Here is a 20,973-nt window from a genome sequence, read left to right as displayed (position 1 = left end):
AGATGATGCTCTTCCCAATTTCCCTGGTACATTGGCAAAACAGGTAATATTTTGGGGTTGATGTCAGCTGTGTATTGACTGCTGACATCAAGCCCAGAAGTTAGTAAAAATCTCACCAACAATTTCCCTCTATCTCCGATTTATTTAAAAATAAATAAAATACACACCAGTCCATTGTAGTTAAAAATGAAGATCCCACGATGATCACAAAACTAGTAGCAAAACCAAAAAAGAGGACTGAAAATCCTCCAAAAATTCAAAAATACAGCAGAAAAAGATATCGACATATACCTCACATATTTATATGTATTTTGTGAACTTTATTTTTCAGGGTGCAGCCAAGCCCAGCACGTTTGGTCTTGTATACAGGGGTGTTCACACTGGCATGCATTTAGAGAGTGCTGGCCAGCTCGCCTAATCGAATAGTATGGACGTGACTAATCGGCTGTGAACCAGACACTATGCATTACCTGCATGTGAACAGAGCCCTATACAGGCCTCTATTGTGCAAACATATACTAAGCAGTCACCCCCTCCATTAGTTGGAAGGCTGTGAGTGGCTGTCTACTTAGAATTTTCCACCTGTGTTGCCAACATCTTTGCTATATGGGCTGGCTGCATCCTGTAGTGCATTTGTTCAAAGACATGGGCAGGTAAGCGGTGCTGCCCCTTTTTCTGCTGTACCCACGACTATCACAGTCTTCTTCATCCAGCCACTGGAATTCTGTTCAGAGAACGCAGCTCCATAGACTGGAGCAGCAGCTATTGCTGGGTCTCTCTCTGTGCTCCTCAAAAACCCAGCTGCTTGAACTGAGGTGCAGTCATTTAGGTTACCTCAGTTCACAACAGCCGGTTCTCATGAGGGTAGCGCGAGTGCTGGACTGATGAGTGCTGGAGTGCCGAGTGTCAGATTCGCAGTCATTAGTCTGGCACTCGCGCTGCCTTCGTGAGAACCAGCCTCTGTGAACTGATATAACCTTACTGAGGTCACCTCAGTTATCATCGGCCGTTTCTTATGAGGGCAGCTCAATTGCCAGACTGATGAGTGGAGAGTGCTGAATAAAGCGCATAAATATGTGACTTCAGATTTTGTATTAGTCTAGCCTGATGAAGAGACCTGAGTAGTCTCGAAAGCTTGCAATGTATTACCATCTTTTCAGTTAGCCATTAAAAGGTATCAACTACTGAGGACTCTCAATCCTGAATAAAGCGCGAGAATTGTCACATCTAATGGATTTTTGATTTTTTTTTAGGTTGGCAAGGGCCGAATAATCATGGGACTTTCCAGTCTGAGAATACCAGTCACCAGCTGTCTGCTTTAGCTTGGCTGGTTATCAAAAATGAGGGGGGACCGCACACCATTTTTAAAACTTATATATTTAAATAATTTAAAAAACGGCATAAGAGCCCCTCTTTTTTATTTTTAGAACCAGACAAGATAAAGCAGACAACTGAGCGTTGCAGCCCACATTTTTCTTTTCTTTTTTTTTTTTTCATTGTTCACCGGCCAATCACAGCCATGCCATACTTGACATGGCTATGATGAGGCCAGAAGTACCCACACAAGAAAAGGCTCCAGCCTTTCAACAAACTTTGCTCGGGCTACCAAATACAAACAGTAAAAACACGGACTTCCGGGAGAAGTATATGTTCGAGGTCAGTGCTCGGACACTAGGTATCCAGTACGGGCCCAGAACTTTACCATTTGGGATCACCCATCACTAATAAGTAATAACTAAGTCACACCAACCTGTGGGAACAGCAGTGCCGACATAACTGGAACGGTAATGCTGCAGGAGGTAAGTATACACTGTTTTTATTCTTTTTAAGGTTCTTAATTAATTAAGCAGGGGTTGTCTGGTAGAGGACAACTCTTTTTTATAAGTTTTTTCAGCAAGCAGGTTTTATAGGTGAGTCAACACTTTTAAGCAGGGGATGTCCAGTAGTGGCATTGGAAGTCCAAGCACAGGCACTCGGGCACAATTAGCATAACCAAACATTTCAGTGCGTCTTTCGTGTATGTTTTCCATCTATCTCCTCTTCCTTGATTGGCATCTTTACACAAGCCAGGAAAAATCAGAGGTAGATGGAAAACGAATAGGTTACAGAAATGCTTATCTTGAAGATCTTCATGTTGCCCAGATTATAAGCTTAGTATATAACATGCAACCAGAAAGTGACAAGAGAGTCGTTGTATAATTCAGATTGTGCCATTTATTGAAATTAGACATCAAGATTAAAATATACAGTCAGCAAAACCTGTGCCAGTTTATTCACCACCACCTTATTAGTGTAACATCGGCAGGCTAAAAAAAATAAAAATAAAAATTGCCAACCTGAACAAACACCTCTGCAACACGTTACACCGGTGCACGGTTTCAATACTTAGAAAATAAATAAATATAGACTTTATTATTTTTTTTTACCGTCTCTTTTGTGCCTAGAGGAAAATGACTTGTGCTTTGACCTCTCACCTGTTACAGGGTCGGCGTCTTTAGAAGGATCTATGATCAGACACAGGAGTCCTCAGTCAGGTCATAATAATGGGACCAGTCTGAGCAATCAGTAAGGGTGCAATTACACTACGTACGGCTGAGCTCCGAGTGCTGCATGGCGATTACTGCAAATTGCTGGGTTGCTCATTTTTCCTGCAGCAGGTGATAACACCCCGACACTATCTGACCTAGGAATGAGTTCTATTAACTGTATGGAATAGAAAACCACAAGAACATTTCTACAAAATATTGCACAACAAGTACTGTAATCCATTGCAAACAGTCAGATGCTTTTTTCCCCCTACAAATACTCTATTGGGGAAATTTAAGTTAATAGATTGGGGTCTGCCATTCAGGACTTCCCTGTATTATCCAGATTGGCTATAAAGAGTGTATTTAGCCCAGAAAGACCAACATACTTGCATGCTATGTTGGCGAGCATACCGATTTTAAAAATAATTGTGTAATGCTTTATTTGCCCTTCGGGGGCACTGCAGGGAAATTGAGCACTTGCTATCAAAGCCCATCAGCTGTTTACTGGAAGTCCTTACAGCAAAACACCATGTAATCGACTTGTTATCCGGGAAGCTTGCAACAAAATATTCCCGACTGGAGCCATATGTAGTATCTATATTCTTTATAAGGCCTAGAAAGAATCATCTATGAAATGAGTGGTGTGTAGACAATTCACTTTTTCTTATTGCGTACTGGTACCATTTCTTTTAGTCTATCTGATATCATGCTTGGGCACACAAAAAAAAACATTCAAATTCACATTGTTGCTAACACTGCTTGAAATGTTTAAGTCCTGCCCCAACCCAGCCTCTCCCAGGTACTTCCCACCACTCCTAGAAAGGGCCCCAGCCAACAACAGAATGCCCACTTTTGTGCAGGGTTTAAGGTCTAGGAGTCCCAAGAAATCTGGGCCAGTTGGCAACTACGTATTTGACAAATCAAAGTAGTGGACACCTGGCCATGCCAAAACCGCAGCGGAACCGCAGCAAAAACCGCAGCGTGTGCACATAGCCTAAGGCTTTTAAATCATTGAGCGCTGTGCGGAAAGGGAAACTGTCCCACAACCACACCCATCCCAAGCAGTTTATATGATCTTGTTGGTAACGAAAAGGTAACGTCATCCACACCTTTAGGCTATGTGCACACGCTGCGGTTTTTGCTGCGGTTCTGCTGCGGTTTTAGCCGCAGCAGTTCTACAGACAGTGTACAGTAGCATGTTATCCTATGTGATTTACAATCTGCTGTGCACATGCTGCGGATTTTTAACTGCGGAAAAGCTGCGGTTTTGAATCCGCAGAAAGAAATGACATGTCACTTCTTTTCTGCGGATTCTGCTGCGGTTTCCCATCTCCTCCATTGTAGAGATGATAAACCGCAGGGAAAACCACAGGCCAATCCGCAGGTAAAACCGCAGGTCATTTTACCTGTGGTTTTACCTGCGGTTCCGCAGATAAAAAATCCGCAGACCAATCCGCAGCGTGTGCTCATAGCCTTACTGATGCAATCTGTTACTTCCTCACTGAAAAATCACTGCTTTAATACATATGCAAATGAGGCCTAAATGCTCTCTGCATGACCAGAGCACTTCCAAAGTCTTTTTATCCTTTTTATAGTTCAAGCAGTCAATCAAGTTCTCATACCACTAGAGTGCCCAATTTATCACATTAACTTAATCCTTTCTTATCGGTTGAAAGTTATGTCTAAAATTCTGGTGCTTATTTATGTCTACTGCTACTATAAAAATATGATTGTCTCTATGGTAACAGACTACAAACTTCCTCAGTGTAGTCAGATACTGCAGATATATTGCCATTCCATTTTTTTATGATAACCAGAAGTAGAGGACAGATATAAAAGGGTTTTCCAGGACTTTAACATTGATGGCTTATCCTGAGGATAGGTCATTAATGTCTGATTGGTGGGGGTGTGACACCCGGAAAGGCACCCTCGTCAATCAGCTGTACTTGGTGTCGGTGGCAGGAACTGTTCAGTTACAGAGCTGCACAGCTCCGTCGACTGTATAGTGGCGTTGCCAGGTACTGCACATCAGCCCTATTCAAAGCAATTGGGAGTGGATGTGCAGTACCTGACCCCAGCTACTATTCGATTGACAGAGCTGCACAGCTCTGTAAGTTAATATTTCAGGCCGTTACCGACACTGGGATCAACTAATCGGTGGGAGGTGCCAGCTGTTGCACCCCCACTTATCAGACATTGATGACCTATCCTAATGATAGGCCATCAATGTTAAAGTCCCAGACAACCTAATAACCCCTTTTCGACATTGGGCACAATAATACGCCGATGTTGGACACCCTTGCCTTGGATGTGGGCTCCGGCGCTGAGCCCACATCTTTTCCAGCACATGTCAGCTGTTTTGAACAGCTGACATCTCCCTCTAATAACAGCCGTGGGTGGAATTGCGATCCACCAGCGGCTGTTAACCCGCTAAATGCCGCTGTCAAACTCTGACAGCGGCATTTAGCACGCTCTTCTGGCAAGCGCGCCGAAAATCCCGCCCATTGGCCCCCATGTCACATGACCGCAGGTAGTCGATGGGTTGGCATGACTACCAGAGGTCTCCAGCAGACCTCTACAGTTGTCACTGACGGATTGCTATGAACGCAGCCCGGTGGTCGGCGCTCATAGCAAGTCAGCAATTCTGCTGCATACAGGCGATCTGATCATCGCCTGTATGTAGCAGAGGTGATCGGGTTAGTATGGCAGCTTCTAGTCTCTCATGGAGACTTCTGAAACATGCAAAAAGTTAAAAATCAAGCTTTTAAAAATGTAAAAAAAAAATAAAATATAAATGTTCAAATCACCCCCCTTTTGCTCCATTCAAAATAAAACAATAAAAAAATCGAACATAAACATATTAGGTATCGCTGCATTCAGAATTGCCTGTCCTATCCATATAAAAAATTAACCCAATCGCTAAGTGGTGTAGCAAGAAAAAAGGTCAAAATGCCAGAATTATGTTTTTTTGGTCGCTTCGATATTGCATTAAAATGCAATAACAGGTGATCAAAAGAACGTATCTGCACCAAAATGGTATCATTAAAAACATCAGCTCGGCGCGCAAAAAATAAGCCCACACCCGACCGGAGATCACGAAAAATGGAGACGATACGGGTCTCGGAAAATGGTGCAATTTTTTTTTTAACAAACTTTGGACTTTTTTTTCACCACTTACGGTAGATAAAAATGAACCTTGACATGTTTGGTGTCTATGAACTCGTAATGACCTGGAGAATCATAATGGCAGGTCAGTTTTAGGATTTAGTGAACATGGTAAAAAAAAACAACAAATGTGGAATTGCATTTTGTTTTGCAATTTCACCGCACTAGGAATTTTTTTCCCGATATCCAGTACCCTACATGATATTTTAAAACCAACAGTGTCTTTCAAAAGTACAACTCATCCTGCAATTAAACAAGCCCTCACGCGGCCATATTGACAGAAAAATAAAAAAAAGTTATGGCTCTGGGAAGAAGGGGAGCGAAAAACGAAAACGCAAAAAAAAAATGAAAAAACTTCTGAGGGTTAAGGGGTTAAGGGTTTGTGATGCAGTATAGTTTTACTGTTGTGTATCTTATCCTCTTATTATAGCAAACTCCTTTTATTCTCTTGTTAGAGAGGCCAGAGATGTCAGGTGAATGACATCATGTGACTGTTTGCCATGTCGTACAGTTCCTTTGTGCAGTTACTTCTGTGCTGTCTTCCATAAGTTAATATTGCTCCATTAAAAGCTTTGTAAATCCCATATCTGTGAAAAAATGAAATCAGGACCGCTTCTGAGGCCTCACTTCATTAGCATACATGCAAAATAATAATGATTTTTAACAATACACATACACTGGTCATGGGAACCATGCATATCAATATTCAGGAATAATGAAGTGTCAAATAACCAAAATGGTGAGAAAGTGAAAAATTCTAAATATTATTTCTGTTCAATATAACAACCATAATAATAATATACAGAAAAGTAATCTGCGTGCATAGAGTATATTTTTGAGAGCCGAGCTAACATCTAAAAATATCCATAACTAATAACATTATTGAAATATCAAAAATAAATTGTGGCATTGGGTATTATAAAGAATTTGCCAGCAGGTTTTATGATATGCAATTTGAGAGCACTATGATGTAGAGGCTGAGACACAGGTTACAAGGATGTGTCACTTAATGGGCCGTATTTGTTTCAATACAATCAGTGTTTTATCAGCAGGAGATTATCACTGCAAGACTAGGTCCCTCGTGCCTCCTGGTCCAACCCCGCCCCCCCTCACACGTCAGTGGCTCCGATACGAGTAGTGACAGTTTCCTCACGTACCGGAGACACTGACACTCATAGACACATTAAAATGAATGCATCTCTGCACATGTCAGCGTGTTTTCACGGACACACGGTCCGTGTGCAAAACACGGAGACATGTCAGTGTTTGTGGGAGCGCACGGTCCGCAAAATGTGCTGAACACGGCACACGGAGAACAGTTCACACTGTCCTCCGTGTACATGGATGGCCGCCTGGGAAGAAGCGGCTACTGTAAGCCGCTGTTCCCCTGCAGCTGGTGCTGAACACCGCTGTCATTCTTCTCTTCTGCTTTGCCGGCAACAGCAAGCAGGAGAGAAGAATGAATGAAAACCCCTCTGTTTGTGAACCAACCCGGCAAAACTCACAGCTGGGGGCTGCTATTCTCAGGCTGATAAGGGGCCATTGATCTTGGCCCCCCAGCCTAAAAACAGCAGACCTCAGTTGCCCAGAAAAGGCGCATCTATTAGATGTGCCTATTCTGGAGCTTTGTCGGGTTCTTCCCACTTGCCCTGTAGCGGTGGCAAGTGGAGTCATAAGGAGTTAATGTCACCTTTCTATTGAAAGGTGACATTAGGCCCGGATTAGTAATTAGAATTATCTGGAAGCGTGAGACTGCCCTTAAGCAGCTTTCTGTCATTATACAGTGTACACAGAAAGCTACCAATCAGTGGTGTGGGCGGGGTTATCCAGAGCTCAGAATTCCAAGCTCTGCTAGATCTTCAGCAGAGAAAACTGTGATTCTGTCACAACTGCTACACCCAGTAATCTAAGTGATACAGGGTCTCTGTCCCTACATCATGCCTCTGTCAGACAACATAGCAAAAGCATGCTGACAGATTCCCTATAATTTGTACACAATTCCTATTTATAGTCCAGTATCCCTCACATAGTTTTATTTTCCCCCAAAAGGACCAAGAAATTACCGGTTCTATCAGAATTTAAAACTATTTAATTCGAAGGTGCAGATAAGGCAACAATTTTTTGGTCACTCAAGAGAATACATTCATAAAGTTGAGTAATAGTAAAATGACAAAGCACCTTAACAGTCAAGAAATACATGAGCCTACTTCTAGTAAATAAATGATTTAAACCAATTATTGAATGTAAGGTTTCTGGTGTTTCTTGTAAAAAAGAAAGTTTTTATTTTTAAGTGTTAAGCTTTACAAGCCCTAATGTATGTGGTTGTAGTGATCGATGTTGGCTTGGGGTTCGTTGGTCCAACTTTCAAGCCACAGATCATCAGTCAGATCTAATTGGTTATTTGTCAACCAACCAATAAAAATAGACTTTAGTGGCCAGCGACTGGCTCTAAATTATTCTACTGGAAGTTTGAGGTCCATTATTGAGTCACAGCCTCCAGTAATCTGGTGTGTGAGTGGAGTCAAGATAGTGTTCCAATCAGGGTTGGACTGGCTCTTGAAAGAACCCGAGGATGAGGTTGGTGACCCCAAAAATGCACCTCAAATGTTGAGTATGTGTTAATGTGCCATTCTTTCGTAGAAGATGACCACTACAAGATATAAAAATGAACAGCCCGTCAATGACACCAATAGGGTCATGTAACTGCTTGTGAAAAATCCAAATCTTAACCATTTTGCTAAAGTAGATACAACGCTGGAGAACACTATTATCTGAACTCACAAAGGAAACGATCATTTCGGAACACTCCTTTAAATTTTTCCAATAGTTGTAAAGGTTAATTAAATTTTTGCACTAAACTATATACAGCATGCCATTGACAAATTAGATTTGATACCATTTACTAAAATAAATGCAATAGAAAGAAAGATTAGCTTTCACGTTCTAAAGTTTACCAAAAAAACCTGTACTTACAACCCATAGACATGAATTTTCTTCTCATGCATCATTCTTCCTAAGTCTAAGATCCAACCAAAAGACATTATTAAATTTGACCCATAAGTACGGTAAAATACAAAAAGCAACCCTGTTGCAGGTGAGAGGGTAGATGCTGAAGGAGAGGTATAACATAAAAAAATATACAATATTCGGAAGACTGTAGACAAGACATTCTGCAAACAACCCTGCTCCCATAATTTACCTCTAGAAGTGAATGCAAAAAGTATTTGGCACTGCCCAATTTTGGGCAACATTTATACCATGCAACAATTTGAGCCTAGTTAACATAGAAAAGCCTCGTCAATAAACATGTTCGACTGTTAGGTCACATATTGTTCAAAAGGCCAAATACTAAACCATAATGCGTTTGAAATTGATCAATATTCACAATTATCTATTCTGAATATGACATTGTCTTCGTTGATTGAGAAGAAAGTATTGTAGATGTTTGTAGGTATGCTCCTAGACCACAATTTATAGGCCTATGAATTGTTTTGTATTTACAGCAATAAAACAAATCTATTCAGCAATGAAGCATGATGGTCAATCAAGAAAAAGTCAAGGATGATCATCTCCAAGACAAGTAAACTCCACCATGGACCACCACTGATCACACAAAGTTGACAAGAGCAAGTGGTAACCAGGGGGCCTGGTCATTGAACTGAAAGTCCCAATGTCTTTTCCATTCCAGTTGCGTGGACATAACACCACTGATTAAGATCTTAAATAGTTCTTGAGTATCCTTTGTACATGTCAAGACCCAGGATAGTTTTGTTTAGACAAAGCTTGGTGCCATTGTCAAGATTTGAAGACATTTTCAGCAAGATCTTCTTCTGGTCTTCTTCTTGTTTGGTGCAAGAACAAGCAACCCCTGAAATTTTTAGAGGAGATCTACAAACGGGACATTCTAAAATTCCACATCTTCACTAGAAAAAGTAACAAACACCACATTCTGAGATGATCAGTCGCTCTCTGGTGTTTTTGTTTTGTTTTGTTTTTTTTATAATTTTTTTAGACATTTCTACACATTTATCATATAGCTATTTGATAAGCAGCCTAACAGGACAGATCACTATTGTATCTAAAATGTAAACATGCCTTCACCATCTCATCTGTAGACTTTGTCAATTTTAGAAGCCACCATGCAGAAGACAGTAAACGTGAATGCCCCGTACACTGGGAAGCATCTTTTTTACTAAGAGCTTTCCTACGAAAGATAAAAATAAAGCAGTCACTGAGTTAAAATCAGAACCTGCACTGCACTAGAAATAAAACTACGCTCTAAACCTATGAAAATGCAAAGAAAACAAAAAATTTTTTTTTTTCCCAATCAATTGCCGAATATTGTACAAGCATTAAAACGAAAGTTTCAAAAAGTTCAAAAATGTAAGCGGTACTCTCATCCGTCCCACTGATGGACACCAAAGGAATACGCTGCTTTTGTAGTAGCTTTCGACAAGTTAAAAAAAATCTTCCGTGATGACATATTGCAAATAGGTTATTACAAGAAAGTGTTACTTCTATAAAAAGCATGCATATAATAGATCTCAAATAGAAATAAAGATTTTCCTTCACACACAGATGTATTCCCACAAAATATATATATGTAAGAATATTTATATATATTCATTATTACTATAGCTTGCATTATCGGTCTGCGCTGAACTTTAGTTTTTTTTTTATTGTTTGTCCGTTCCGCACAACATTGCTTTATGTTGCTTTGCAGCTTAAATACTATCGACCCTTTAGCTCTTAAATGAATTCTCGGAAATGATGCCGCAGCTGGGGGGCACCACACAGCAAGGTATAGTCTGACGTTTTATTGTTGTTTTTATTACTTTTTTTTATTTTGTTCCCTGGACTGTATAAGGTTTATGATGGTAGGATCCTCTAGAATTTAAGGCAACCAGAGCTTTCGGAATTTCAAAAATATCAAGTCCTAGTAAAATGGAAAAGTGACTGATGATTAATGATATTATAGAAGATCTGTAGAAGGTCCGAAAAATAAAAGTTGCCTCCATTAAAATGTTATAACTTGTGCTTTTGTTTTTTTTCCTTGGAGTATGAGGATATATTTAATGTGTTTTCTCGAAGTGAAGGGATTACAGGTTACAAAAACATACACGCGAGGCCCTTATTAAAAGGGGATGGTTGGCCTTGAAGGTGTTACATTATATGAAATGGTGTCCTCAATATTCTAATGAAATATTCATAAAAATATCCAAATTATGACGGTTGTTTTTTTATAGCTGCTGAGCTCACTGGATCGGTCTGCAATAACATAATTTCCGGAGAATCATAGACTCCCCTCTCTCTCTAACTTGGTGGGTGACCAGGAATGTGTATAGGACACAGGCTCACACTCACGTACGTACACTCACACACTGTTCAATGCCACCTGTCACCTGGGGTATCATTTAAAGAAAAAAAGGTATGGATAGACTGACGGGTAAGAGAGGTGCACGGAAAGGAAGCAAGAGAGAGAGAGGGAATGGGACAGAGGAACAGAAGACTGGTGGGACTTCTTCTGGTGTTCATAATTATTGTCCTTGACCAAAGCTGGAGATTCAGCTGAAAGACAGAACAAGATCATATTAACAAAAATACAACTACAAAAATAAGCTGTATAATTTATGTAGAAATTAAATGGCAAATTTCAGTGTTCTTGAAAGCCAAGATAATCATATAATAATAGACCCTAAAGGTAGCTACTGGCTCTACAGTAGACTGGAGAAACTACTATTCAGGTTGACCACATCTACTTCAAAAAATATCATATAAACTTTTCCAGGGAAGAAGGTTGCCACCTTTTCCATAAAAAAATACCAGCCATGTTAATATTTCCACAAAGGGGCATGGTTTGGGAGCATGGTTTCACTTACAATTAGTGACTTTACAGCAGTTACATCAGAGAGATACTGAATTGACCCCATTTACATAAGCTAGGCCCCGAAACACCGCTAATGTAATGTGTTTGCAGGTAGTGAATATGATTCCTGCTTCAAAATGATCACAGACACCTTGAAAGGTTGTGAACTTGCTATATTTCTGCATAAATTTGACCTAAAACTACATAAGGTTTTCACACAAGTCTTAAAAGTACATAAAGAGAACCAAAGAATACAAATGAGTCAAAAATATTAGCCTTTATTCCTTTTTAAATGAAAATATTCCCAAATTACATGTATGGGAGTGGCAAATATATTTGAAACTTTCAGATAGACAGATAATTTGAAGGTGAAAGCCGAGTCTGATGTTTTCAATTATTGGGATGACAATCAGGTTTAGCTAAAGAACAGGGAGCTATGAAAGCCTGATGCTCACAATACATTCTTGTTGAAGTGTATCATGGCACAAATAAAAGATTTAGAAGGACCACAGAAAAAGATGTTGATGCTAATCAGGCTGGAAAAGATTACAAGACCATCTCTAAAGAGTTTACATTCCACAAATCCATAGCAAGACGGATTGTGTACAAATGAAGAAAATTTAAGACCATTATTACCTTGCCAAGTGGTGGTCAACCAACAAACATCACTAAACATCACTAGAAGAGCAAGACATACAATAGTCTGCGAGGTCACAAAGGAACCCAAGATAACATCTAAGCAACTAAAGGCCTCTCTCATATTAGCTAAAATTAATGTTCATGAGTACACCATCAGGAAGACATTGAACAACAATGTTGTGCATGGTAGGATTGCAAGGAGAAACCCACAGCTCTCCAAAAAAAAATTGCTACTTACCAGCACTTTGCTAAAAATCACCCGGACAAGCCAGAAGGCTATTGAATAATGAATTGGATGGATGAGACCAAAAAAAAAAGCATTTTAGTTTAATTGAGAAGTATTATATTTGGAGAATAACATTACAGCATAAAAACCTCAAACCACATGTAAAACATGGTGATGGAAGTATCATGGTTTCGCCCTTTTATGCTACATCTGGTCCAGGATGGCTTCCATCCCAAATAAAACAATGAATTAAGTATTATGTCAGTAAAAGAAAATATCAATATCCATGAGCTGAATCTCAAGAGGATGTGGATCATGTTGCTAGATAAGGAACTAAAGCACTCAAGTTGTTCTTCAAAAGAAGGCTCAAAGAAGAACTAAGTTAAAGTTTTGGAATGGCAAAGGACTCTAATCCTTAATCCACCTTAATTAATAGAATCCACTATAATTAATAGAAATGTTTTGGAAGAACCTTAAGCGAGCAGTCCATGGGAGAAAACCCACAAACATAACTCAGGTTAAGCTATTTTTGTAGGGAGTAATAGGCTAAAATTCCTCCATGCCAATGTGCAGGACTGATCAACAATTACTGGCATGTTTTGATGCAGGTTTTGGTGCACACAAGGTTAACACTAGCTGCTGAAAGCAAAAGTTAACACTCACATACTTGTGAAACGGAATAATTTTCCTCATTTCAAAAATGACAAAAGCTAATATTGACTATTTTGTTAGATTTGGTTTTCTTTCTCTACTTTTAATACTTTTATGAAAATCTGATGTAGTTTTAAAGGGAATCTGTCACCTCTTTTTTGACCTATGAAATGCGGCCAAAGCCATCAGGGGCTTATCAAAAGCATTCTGTAATGCTGTAGATAAGCCCCCGATGTAATCTGAAAGATAAGAAAAAAAAGTTATATTATACTCACCGGGGGGCGTGGTCAGCATGCGCAGGAGCCGCAGCAGAAGTAAGAAGGAGGACGTCATCACTAGAAGATGGGAGGCGCCGGACCGGCCGCGACACCCATCGGACCAGACCAGACTCCCGAGTGAGTATAATCTAACTCGTTTTTCTTATCTTTCAGGTTTCATCGGGGGTTTATCTACAGCATTACAGAATGCGGTAGATAAGCCCCTGATGGCTGTGGCCACATCTCATAGGCCAAAATTGAGGTGACAGATTCCATTTAAGTCAAATTTTTGCAGAAGCGAGGCAAATATTGAATATTTCACAAACGTTTAAAGGTCCATTGTAATTCAGACTCCAAATTATATTGAGACTAAAATTTCAGAATTTGGATTCCAAAATGTATATAGACCAAAAGCTCAAAACAGTTACAGTCACCAAAATAAATTCAGATTCCCATGCCCTAAATAAATATAACCCATGTCCTGAAAATAAGTAATGGTAGTTCCCGAAATAAATACAGACCCCAGATTAGACACACACCCTAGAAAGTACAAACCCCTAAAATTACACAGGTCCCTGAACCTAAAATAAACAAACTCCTAAATAAATAAGACTCCATGTCAGAACTCAGAGTAAATACAGAACCTAGATCTGAGCCTAAAATACAGACCCCAGATTCTGAAATAAATTCAGTTGTCAGACCAGAGACCTCATTTGAAATCTCAGAACACAGATGCCAGAGGAGACTCCATAAACAAAAAATAAATCCCAGACCAGACACTAGAATAAATACAGAATCAAGACCAGACACCCGAATAAATATCAACCTAAGACCAGTCCCTATAGTAAATAAAGACCACAGAATACTGCAGACCTAAGGCCAGAAGCAAAAATAAATTATGTGTAACTCCTTCAACAACACCTCCATACAGCTGTATCTAGTGACCATTACAATGGTGGTGTAGAGGTTGAGTGGCAACGCTATGTGCAACCAACAAAACGAAAACTGACCCCAGCACTTCTTTTCTACAGGGAAAAGTTAAGAGGGTAAACTAGTAATACATTCTCCTGTCTGTAAATATTTAATTCTTGAAAAAGAACTAAAGAAATGAAGGTTCTTACTGTGGGAGAACAGAAGGGGCTCCCGATCGATGGAAATGAACGTTTTGCCATTTGCCATCACGGCGGTGCCAAATACATGTCTCCTCTGACTGGGCAGTGCGGGGGACACCACTGGTATCCAGATATTGAGTGATACGGATGTAGGCAATGCAAGCGGACTCGTCTCCCATCAAGTGGATATGGGGATTGAGGATAGTTGTATGAAGGGGTTTATTGCTTCGAGACCACACTAAGAAAAAGACAAAAAATATTATATTGTTTCCTATTTTTTTTACATTTAGATTTTCATCCATTACAAGCACAGCTTGAAAATATATATTCAACTTCTTAAACTGTAGGTCAGTGTAGATGTATGCCAATTATAGTAATAGGGCTAAGTTAAAGGGATTTAATCAGTATTAAAAAACTAGATCTGGATTAAACTTTTGAGGAACTCTCTAGCTTGGCGTTGGTCTGCCTGTGTACTCTCTTTCCATTAATTTTAACTGACCTCCCGGGTTCTTACCGAATGTTCTTGACAACGTCTTTGAATATGATTCTGTCCTTGACAATGATTATCTACTTAAGACCTGGCTTAAAGTACCACTCCAAGTTTTTTTTTACCTTTCATTACCGGATAGTTGTCAGTGATGTATGTTACCAGGTGTTTGAAAATACTTACCGGTTGCCATCTTCAGCTATTCCCTCTGATGCTCCAGCCCTCTTCTGCATGTGACAGAAGTTGTGACTAGCCGGTTCTCTCCAGTGTTGGCTGCCAGACTGGAAGTCACTTCTCAACACAAGTATATGAGACTAAGAACTAAGCTCTCATAGACTTACAGTAAGAGAGATAGTAACCATTAGTAATGACTTCCAGCCAGTAAGAGTTTTAATTACAAGATGTCGAAGGGGGAATCGAAGTGATGTCGGAAACAGTAGAAGATGGGAGTCGGTAAGTATCATGCTACTCACAGAGAGCATACATTACTGGCATCTATCCAGCGGTGAAATAAAAAAACAAAAAAACAAGTGGAAATTTCATAGGCTTTTCCCTCACCTGGCCCCACTACTGTGAAGACAACCAATCTAGGGGTCCTACAGTGAAGACTAGATCCATATAAAGGGGTTAAAGCATGAAAACCTGAGAATCTCTTAGCCTCTCCTAAACAGAGCTTGCTTTCCACTGACAGATTATTACAATCTCCTGATGTACACCTCCAACCATTGCTTCTGCTTCAGGGGAAAAACCTTTTAAATCATTTTTGCAATTGAGTTTTATTAAAAATGTTGCCGTTAACTTATTCTGCAGCCAACAACAATGCACAAGAAACAAAAAGCCTGAAAGGGCAAACACTGCAAAATCTTTAGTGACTGTAAAAAAAAATGCAAAAATAATTTTTAGTCCTAAATAAATGCATTTAAGTGTTAAAAGCTGGTAATATATTTTAATTTTTTCTCCTGTCAAACAACCCACTTATGAAATATCTGACATGTATTTTGCATACAATGCATTTATTTAAAATTATGGCATTCACTTCTTTTATTATAGAAAGTTGACGATAACTCACAATTTTCAAAATAGAATCGATGAAAGTCTAGACCCTCCACCAGGTTTCCCAATGCTTCAGGTTCAAATGCTGTCATTCCAGGGTCACACATTTTACTAGAAGAGACAGAAAAAAGCTATAACTGAATCCCTAAATAGTGTCATGATGTAACATATCATTATGGAGAAGACCGAGCTTATGAGCTTGTTGGACATCATAATGTATTATAATAGAGAGTTGTGGCAAAATTTTATTACGTTTGTCTGTGGAAATTTGTGTCATTCTGCAAGCATGGAATTTTTGAAGTTGGGTCCTTTCAGAGCAGCACTAAGAATAGGCAACTGTGTCCCAATCCCAAAGACTTGGACTAGAGCTGTTTGGTCCATCTAGTGATCGAGGATCCTATTTTGGTAGCATTAATGTATCAGTGACTGCACATTTGTACATAGGCAGCTGTGGGTAGTCAGAAGGTTATTATGTGAAGAAGACCTTGACATAAAGTCTCATAAATGAAGCAGGTTGAGGCAGGAGATAGCATGACTATTGCTTACCAAAATTTGAGTTGGTGGGGCTAGTAACAGTCCCATTCTGGAACACTCTAACAATTGATTCTTGGACAGGTTTTACATAAATCTTGCCTCCTTTTTGCTCAGGATGCCCTAACTGTATCTGAAAGTTCAGGACGATTAAGTAGTTTAGGATATCACCCCAGAGAACCACGGTGGGACAAAAGGTTCAGTCAAAAGCCTGCAGACATCATACAAACAACTTGATCCTCTGAGCAATACCTTTAGTTCTTTAGGCTGTGGCAAAAAAAAAAACAATATACCTAAAATAAAAAGTTGGTGCTCTGCAACTGTTCACATGCAATCCCTAAATCATCTTGTGACAGGTCAAGATTGAGAGGATCTGGTTCACATTCCCTGTTCCAAATCATATCAATGATTTTAAACGGACTGAAATGCAGCCATGTACATACACTCAACTCATCAAACAAGCTCTTGATTGGTGAAGAATTGTGCACGGGGTGCAATTATGTATTTTGGCCGCCGGCAGAGTGGCGGCCTGCTGGGTGGCAGGGCCGGGTTCTTCTTCGTCCCCCAGCGGTGTGGGGGAACCGACCGCGGCGGGGGGCGCCGCTGCGATGGCCCCGCAGCTGCGCCTGTTTCAGATGAGGGGACAACGCCTTTCAGCCCTGTGGCTGCAGCGGGACCGGCGGGCAGCCTGGCGGGGTCGGCGCCGGCTGCAGGAAGATTCGAGCGAAGGAGGACGGTTTCGGGCTCCCAGCTGTCGTGGGGGGGCCCTAGACGCCCAGGTGCAACGTGATGGCACATCGGCAGGAACTCTGGGCGGGGGGTGCCAGGAGGCTTTCGACTTGGGGGTACCGCTGCCTGGTTCAGTCCAGGGGTTCAGGCCTCCCACCCTGGCCCTTGCTGCGGGGGTGTTCGGGGTACAACAACGCGGCAGCGAGTCCACCACTGGGAGTCGCGAGGTCCACGAGGCGTTGGGGGATCCAGGCTTTCCGGCTGGAGGGCACACAGCCCCTTGCAGCTCGGTGAGTATGTGTCTATGTCCCCTGTTTGTCACCCGCTTTTATCTTCATCAGTGGTGGTAGGGGGGCCCTCAGCAGAATCCAGTGGCGTCGGGTTTGAGGCTGGGTTGAGTTCAGGGTCGGCCGGGGGCGTGTGTGATATGCTGGCGGATGTGCGTAGCTTGCTGTCGCGCTTGGAGCGGGGTTTTGTTGGGTCGTCACCGGTAGCAGCGTGGGTCGGGCCACAGGGTGGAGGGTTGTCAGGTCAGTGCGTGGCAGTGCCGGGCCCTCGCGCTGGCGAGCCAGTGTCGGTGTCGGTGCAAACCGACAGAGAAAAGGAGTGTCGTGTGCATCTGGACGATCGAGCACATGGCGAGGTGTACGTGTGCTTCGAAGGTTTGTTGGGGGCTCATTTAAAAAAGGAGGTGAAAGAGCGGATTTGGAAGGATGAATATGTGGAAATATTTTCGTTATTGCCTCTTGAGAAGTTTAATTTGGATAAAAGTAAGAAAGAGGATAGCAAAAAGGAAGAGGAAGAAAAGCGGAGGTGGCGCTTGATTCCTCAGATATTTGTAAATTGGCAGCAAGCTTTTGCCATTTTGGCAAGTGTTATTGGGGAAAAGGCCCCTGACAATTGCTCCGCGCTGTTTTGTTATTTGGACGCTATTGGGGAGGCTTACAGAGTATATGGCGGTCAGGCGTGGCTGAGGTATGACGAGCAATTTCGTCAGAGGAAAGCTGTGCGTCCGGCTATTCGCTGGGACCAAAAAGATATTGGTCTATGGATGCGTGTGATAGCGCAAAATAAGTTTGGGAGTTCCTTTCATGGAGGGGCTGGAAGCACCAGCCAGAGTAGCGGCACCTCCAGCTCTACGGGTGGCGGGGGTCAAGAGCAGTCAGGAACGCACAAGGCGGGGGGGTGCTGGCAGTTTAATGACGGCCAGTGTAAGTTCGGGGCCAACTGTAAATTTAAACACCTCTGCTCAAATTGCAATGGCGCCTCACACGGGGCGTCAAAGTGTTTCAAGAAAGGGAAGTCCAGAGCTGGGAGCCGTAATTCGCAAGGGGGAGACTCCGGTGAATCTGGAAAGGATGGTTCCCTATCTAAATAGGTACCCTGATAGGGAAAGAGCGGGGCTGTTGTATTCAGGTTTTAAGGAGGGTTTTCGCATTCCGAGTCCTCCGTTTGAAATCCCGTTTGTTTTGAAAAATTTGCGCTCAGCCTTGGAGCATTCTTCAGTTGTTTCGGAGAAACTCAGGAAAAAAGTTTTGTTGGGTCGCATGGCGGGCCCTTTCGTGTCCCCTCCTTTTCCAGATTTGGTGGTTTCCCCGTTGGGGGTGGTTCCGAAGAAGGAGCCGAATAAGTTTCGGCTCATTCAACATTTGTCTTACCCACGGGGAAGGTCGGTTAATGACGGTATTGATCCAGAGATTTGTTCAGTGGTATACTCTTCGTTTGACGAGGCGGCGCGTTGGGTGCAAAAATGTGGTCATGGTGCCCTTATGGCTAAGACTGATGTTTAATCCGCTTTTCGTCTACTTCCGGTTCACCCTGAAAGCGTGAAGCTGCTGGGCTGTTTTTGGGAAGGCAGGTTTTTTGTGGATAGGTGTTTACCTATGGGTTGTTCGTTGTCCTGTGCGTATTTCGAGGCGTTTAGTTCCTTTCTTGAGTGGGTCGTGTGCGACGTTTCTGGTTTCGACTCGGTTATTCATTATCTAGACGACTTCTTATGTGTTGGTCAGGCGGATTCTCCACATTGTTTCAGGATTTTGAAAGCCATTGAGTGGGTGGCGGATTGGTTCGAGGTCCCGTTGGCGCCCAAAAAAACTGAGGGCCCCAGCATGTGTTTGCATTTTTTGGGGATCGTCATCGATACAGTTGAATGGAAATTTAGGTTGCCTGAGGACAAGCTAGAAGATTTGAGGTCTGAAGTGGTCCGAGCGGGTCGGTTGCGGAAAATATCGTTGCAGGATCTTCAGTCGCTGTTGGGGAAGCTTAACTTCGCTTGTCGGGTGATGCCGATGGGTCGAGTTTTTTCACGTAGGCTGGCTAGCGCTACTTCGGGGATTCGGGCTCCCCATCATTTTGTTAGGTTGTCGGCAGAGCTCAGGGCTGATTTGGCGGTCTGGGAGTCCTTTTTGGAGGAGTACAACGGTCGCTCGTTGGTAATGGCAGATGTGGTTGGTAAAGATGCATTGGATTTGTTTACAGATGCAGCTGGCGGATTCGGTTTTGGTGCCTATTTCAGAGGGCAATGGTGCGCAGCTCAATGGCCCGATGCGTGGGTTTCGGCCGGCTTGGTGCGTAACATCCTGTTGTTGGAGATTTTTCCGATTCTGGTGGCGGTACATTTGTGGGGGCAGGATTTTCGGAATCGGCGTGTTCGTTTTAATTGCGACAACATGGGTGTTGTGAGTGCGATTAATGGTCTTACTGCATCGTCCCCTTCAGTTGTTCGGGTTTTGCAGCAGTTGGTGCTATTGTGTTTGTCTTTGAATGCACATGTGACCGCGACGCACGTACCCGGCATGAAGAACGAGATAGCTGACTCTCTCTCTCGTTTGCAGTGGGATCGTTTTCGTTCCTTGGCTCCGGAAGCAGAGTTGGAGGGTCTAATTTGTCCGGAGGAGCTGTGGATGGTGGCTTACAAGCCGCAGAGTCACTGATCGAATCGTCATTGGCACCGAGAACTTGGGAGGCCTACCGGGCTGTGTGGCGCATGTGGGAACAGGTCCTTACGGCTGGCCCCACCAGTGGGGTTGGGCTCGAGCAAGAGGGAATGTTGTCTTGGTTGGGGCGGGGTGCGAGCGAGGGTTGGTCCCTTGCAAAGGTGACGCGCTTGTTGGCAGGTTTGTCTTTTGGTTTTTGGCTGCGTGGGTGCAGGGATTTGACGAAAACATTTCTGGTAAGACAGGCGGCAAAAGGTTTCCGCCATTTTCGAGGGGGGGTGATTTAAGATGGCCTGTGTCATTTAATATGCTGGAGCAATTGGGGCTGGTTCTGGGATCGGTCTGTGCGGATCGATATGAGGTTGTGTTGTTTCGCCTGGCCTTTTCATTTGCATTTTTTGGGGCTTTGCGGATTGGGAAGCTTGTGTCTCCCAATAAAGAGTCGATGGGTGGCTTGCTAGCCAGGAATGTGGTATTGACCTCCCAGGGGGTTGAATTCTGGCTGCGTCGGTCTAAAACAGACCAGTCTGGTAAAGGCCGTCGAGTTGTGTTGGGTGGCGTGTCTGGTTCTGGAATGTGCCCGGTTCAGTGTTTGCGTAATTTTTGGGAGCTTCGTCCCAGTTTGAGCAGATCTTTGTTGTGCCACGCAGACGGGGGTAGTTTGTCTCGGTATCAGTTTGGTGCGGTTTTTAAAAAATCCATTCGGTGTTTGGGGATAGATGATTCCCGATTTGCCTCTCATTCATTTAGGATAGGAGCGGCGACTGAGGCGGCAGAGCGTGGTTTGGGTCCC

The 20,973-nt window shown here is 42.4% G+C and overlaps 1 protein-coding gene across 2 annotated transcripts in view; it reads right to left on the bottom strand.

Annotated features, from left to right (window-relative positions):
* Positions 1–2,191: 2,191 nt before the first annotated feature.
* CAMK2A (calcium/calmodulin dependent protein kinase II alpha) overlaps positions 2,192–20,973 on the bottom strand; it is a 281,034-nt gene continuing 262,252 nt past the window's right edge. The window contains exons 16-18 of one of the 2 annotated variants that reach the window (XM_073567988.1): positions 16,001–16,095; positions 14,454–14,682; positions 2,192–11,261 (exon numbers count right to left, since the gene is read on the bottom strand). In XM_073567988.1, the coding sequence (XP_073424089.1) occupies positions 11,258–11,261; positions 14,454–14,682; positions 16,001–16,095 (328 nt within the window). In that variant the 3' untranslated portion in view covers positions 2,192–11,257. Of the gene's footprint in view, positions 11,262–14,449; positions 14,683–16,000; positions 16,096–20,973 lie in introns of those variants that run through there. The other variant, XM_073567989.1, reaches the window with a different exon arrangement.

Source organism: Dendrobates tinctorius, unplaced genomic scaffold (assembly GCF_039654945.1).
Source record: "Dendrobates tinctorius isolate UK_male_01 unplaced genomic scaffold, ASM3965494v1 ptg000020l, whole genome shotgun sequence".
In the NCBI taxonomy this organism is placed as follows: Eukaryota; Metazoa; Chordata; class Amphibia; order Anura; family Dendrobatidae; genus Dendrobates; species Dendrobates tinctorius.
The sequence above is the reverse complement of the archived record's forward strand: the minus strand, read 5'-3'. Positions and strand labels throughout refer to the sequence as shown.